General features: G+C 40.4%; 1 protein-coding gene across 1 annotated transcript in view; it reads right to left on the reverse strand.

The window, feature by feature from the left end:
* Positions 1-758: 758 nt before the first annotated feature.
* exd1 (exonuclease 3'-5' domain containing 1) overlaps positions 759-4,437 on the reverse strand; it is a 10,069-nt gene continuing 6,390 nt past the window's right edge. The window contains exons 10-12 of the mRNA XM_015394085.1: positions 4,373-4,377; positions 3,512-3,703; positions 759-1,651 (exon numbers count right to left, since the gene is read on the reverse strand). Of these exons, the coding sequence (XP_015249571.1) occupies positions 1,112-1,651; positions 3,512-3,703; positions 4,373-4,377 (737 nt within the window). The 3' untranslated portion in view covers positions 759-1,111. The remainder of the gene's footprint in view (positions 1,652-3,511; positions 3,704-4,372; positions 4,378-4,437) is intronic.

The following is a 4,437-nucleotide window of genomic DNA, read 5'->3' on the forward strand; positions in this document are numbered from 1 at the left end:
TACCGCCATTTAAGACATGTAAAGGGAGCATATGGACGGGCTCCACCCTGCAGGAGTTTAACAGAAGCTGAGGGAGGAGCTGGTTGCTAAGAGGGGGAAACAGGGCTTTAAGATTGGCTGCCTCCCAGTTAATTAAAATCCTACATTATCTGTTTCATGCTTTCAATTTGAAAGCCCTGGAAAGGGCCCAAGCCTCTGCACACAGCAAGATGTGATTATACAACAGAGCGCCATTCACACTGCACGACGCAGCAATGCCCTCCTGTCGTGATCATGCCTTGATCTGCAGCAATATCTCTGATGACCCGGGAAAATTGGCTATGTAATGCCTCTGTGAAATCTGCATGGTATCTGAAAGCATCAAATTAATTGGATACGATCAGCTTTTGTACAACGCAGCAGGTGCTTGCCACCTGTGATTAATGACGCAAGTATCTACAAAGAGTGAGGCTGTTGAGAGTCACTGGGTCAGTTTATTTATATTAAAAGTAAAAACAATTGTTTAGCTTAGTTAACACATGCATCAATGCACATTATTACCTCTAACAATCAACAGAAGCAGGCAGGCGGTAACATACTGTACACATATGGCCCCTTAATAACCATCGCTGGTGGTTTCACTTTATATCAACAGTCATAACTTTTTTTTTTTTTTTTGCCACTTTAAAAAAAATAAATCAGAAGAAAATCTATAAAACAAGAAACTGTTGCAAGCTAATACTTTCTGGTATCGCTTTTAGACATTTCCAGAACCCCAATTAAGATGGAAAGAAATTAGAAAACAAAATTAAAGAGAACAGGAAGGAACAGTTTGTCTTTCCAGCAGCCATAAAGCTCATATGATATTTATTAAAATGATCTTTTACAAAAACTGAGGAGAATTTTATAAAAGGACTTTTACTGCCATCTACTGGTCAGAACAGTTATAGACAAGGAAACAACCAATATATCCATCTCTGGTCTTAAAGGCTGGCACTTTAAGACCAGAGATGGATATATTGGATATGGATATATATTTAAATTTGTGAATGGTTGAATTAGTGAGTAGGAGGTTCTCCTACACCACTAGAATTTCTGGGTAGTTCTCCATCTCCACAGCCAGGCTGGAGCTTTACTTTGTTGGTGACTGCAGAGCCATCATGCAGAGATTCTTCTCCTGCCAGATTGGAGCTTTTATGCCTCCAGCGCCCTCTCCAGGAATCTGAGGGTGTGACTTCTGTAGGGGAAAACCTCTCCCAAAGGATGGGAGGAATGGGGTAGATGACTGCTCTTTCACAATCTGCCATCCTCTCCCCATCATACACTTTACTTCTTCGTTTAAAGTTGCAGGAAGATGAGTATTTGTAGTTATTTCTTTCTGAGGCTCAGAGGAGGCATCTGGAGAATGGTCTCTGGAGACACTTGGATCCTGCAGGGGATCAGGAGGAACCATTTTTGATGACAGACATGGTGTAGCGTCAACCTCCAGGGAGTGAGACTGAGTGTTGCTGTGCCCATCTGCTGCTGGTGTGGTTTCCGAATCGGGATACGGGTTGAAGCGATCCAGCAGACCTTGCTCTGTGACAGGGTAGCGTTTCCGAGCCCGCTCCTGCCGCTCACTGCGCATTTCATCCAGCTGCCTGAGCTCCTTAGGCAACTCCAACACATTATTCTACAAAACAAAACAGGAAAAATAAGCATATCACCATCTCAATGGATTTAAAAAAGGAAAAAAAAATCTACTACAAAAATATATACAGATTAGTGAAGCTATCACGATGTTTTTATAACATTTTTGTCATATTAAGTTTTGAATATATTTTGAAAATATTTTTATGTAACAAGATTTGTAATCCGTCTTCAGGTTTCTTTGATGTTGCATCGATTATCTGCAATTTTTTTTAATCATCGTTTCTACAAGAAAACTTTTTTTAAATAAAGCCAAATTTATCAATATAGGCTTCTGATAATGTTTAACTAATAGCTTTATTAACTGAAATGAACTGCATTAAAATTTTTTAGTATCAAATTAAAATATATCAAATTGGAATTTTATCTACATATGCCAATGTATTGCATTAATTAATATGATAAAGGCCTTTATTATTAAAGATATACTGAACTGAAACAAGCCTAAAATGAACTATAGGCTTCACCAGATTGAGGCTAAGCAAAATATGAGCAAAGATTGTTTTTTTTGTACAAGCAGATAAAGCCCGTCTGTGTCTCAGTTCCACACTCTACCTTAAGCCGGGAACACTGTGCGATTTTCGGGGCGATTTTCCACTCGTGCGAGAATCTTTCAATCGGGCCAACTTTCAGCTTGACCTTGCGTCGTAAGTCGTGTAGTGTACTGGGGGTTACGAGGGGCGATCAGCCTCTCACGAACACCTCCCAATCAGGAATCGTGAGGTCGGGAGAAAATCGAACATGTTTGATTTTCTCCAGACCGTCGTGGGCAAATCGCTCAGTGAGCATACGCAAACAAGGATTCTTCTGTAAACACAGCAGCGTGGCAGGGATGCAATGAGTGAACTGCAGTTCCGTCTGTAAAATTGACAGACCGTAGTAGCCATGTTTGCTCAGCCATGTCTTTTTTCCAAATATGTCGACGCACAAGGCGCTGCAAAGGCAGCACATTTCACTTTAGTAAGCTTCATATATTTTTTAGCTTCTTTTTAGCCGTACAGTGTGAGCAGGTAGATCGCATGAAAGCGTCGGGCCCAACATAAATCGTGAGCTGTGAATTCCAACTGTGTGACTAAACCCTGCGTTTAGTCGTACAGTGTGAGCAGTAGCTGCGTGCAATGACCATATTTTGGACCTACTGGAGAAAGACCATTGTTTAATTTTTTACCAATAATTTTGGTTTACTAATTGAAGAACCTGTTCGGATGCAGATACAATCAGACAGATGTTTCTAGACACTCATCTGCATGGCATCACAACACTCTAGCATTCTGAGATCATCTTGAATCCTCTAAAAAAACCTCACTGCTGCAAAATGATTCAATTTGTTTCATTTGGCTTATTTCCGTTTCCCCCAAAGGCAACTAGAAGCTATATTTAACTAATTTAAGTTAGCTGTGAATTCAAACTTTGTGTTTCGAAAGGTTAAAGGTATAGTGGAGGATTTCCCCAAATTTTTGTAAAGGCCCGCCCACAATCCTGTGCCCGCTCCCAAGAGGAAATGTCTGTTAAACGTTTACAAAAGAGAGAATGAGCCCATTTCTCCTCGCACCGTTTGCTATCGCTGTTTGCGTCGCTCATACAAGCTTACTTTTCAAAAGAATTTGCATTTTTTCCACTATGTCAAACTCACCACCCGTAAGTGAAAATGGGAAAGAGCACGTAGAGCGGTCTTACATAAACATATCACCAGAAGGATTGATAATTAGGAGGAGCACTTATTTTGACGATCCTACCGGAAAAAGAACATCCTCCACTATACCTTTAAGTTTCAACAAGTCATAAAAAGAAAACTGTCTTTCCACAATGCACACATTTCAGAGATCATTCCTGAATGACTAACCATAATGACATATTCCAGTCCATCGGGTTCACCGAGGCTACTGCTGAGATAGGAGTCCACCAGGACCATGTAGTCGGTCATCAGCCTGTCTAGCAGCACCAGTCTGAGCCGCTTCAGATGGATCACAGATAACGCCATCACCTTCAGCAGGGGCAGGGGGCAAGGCCGCTTGTACCACATCTCAGTTTCTTCCTAGAAAATTACATTAAGCAAACAAAGCATTAGGCTACATTCACACTGGAGGCCTTAATGCTCAATTCAGATTTTTTTTGTGAAATCCCAATTTTTTGCGTCGCCGTTCACATTTCCAAATATCTGCGACTTGTATGTGATCTCATTTGTGAAATGCATTCATACAACACAAGTGTCCCGCATGCGCAGTAGAGGATGTAGTGACGTCAGCATGCTCTGTGTTTATGGAAGTAAACATGGATGGTAGTGCTGGAGCGGATCTTTTTGATATGGTTAAACATAAATACTAATCTCTAAGACCAGATTTGTATCAGGGCCACATAGCCAAGCGGCCTGGGTCACATTGAAAAAAATCAGATCCGAGTTGTTCAGACTGCCATGAAAAGATCAGATACATATGGGCAGAAAAAATAAAAATTTAAATCTGATTTGGGTCACTTAAAGCTGCTGTGTGAACGTAGCCTTGGAGCTTCTTGGAAGATGTTTCTAGAACTCTTCTGTTGGATCACAACCAATTAAATAAATAAAACACCCTAACATCTCAATTTGGTATCAACTTTGAATTGGTAGATGAAACCGTAATTTCTAAAGTCTTAGGCTTATTTTTGGAAGCAAAATCTGGGTCCAACAGATAATAGGGATAGCCTTCCAAAAGACTTAGCCCTGTACTATGACTATAAACAAAACAAAACAAAAAAACAGGTTAAGCATTTATTCATTTTCAAACAAAACAG

Source organism: Cyprinodon variegatus, unplaced genomic scaffold, assembly GCF_000732505.1.
Source record: "Cyprinodon variegatus isolate N-32 unplaced genomic scaffold, C_variegatus-1.0 Scaffold671, whole genome shotgun sequence".
Classification (NCBI taxonomy): domain Eukaryota; kingdom Metazoa; phylum Chordata; class Actinopteri; order Cyprinodontiformes; family Cyprinodontidae; genus Cyprinodon; species Cyprinodon variegatus.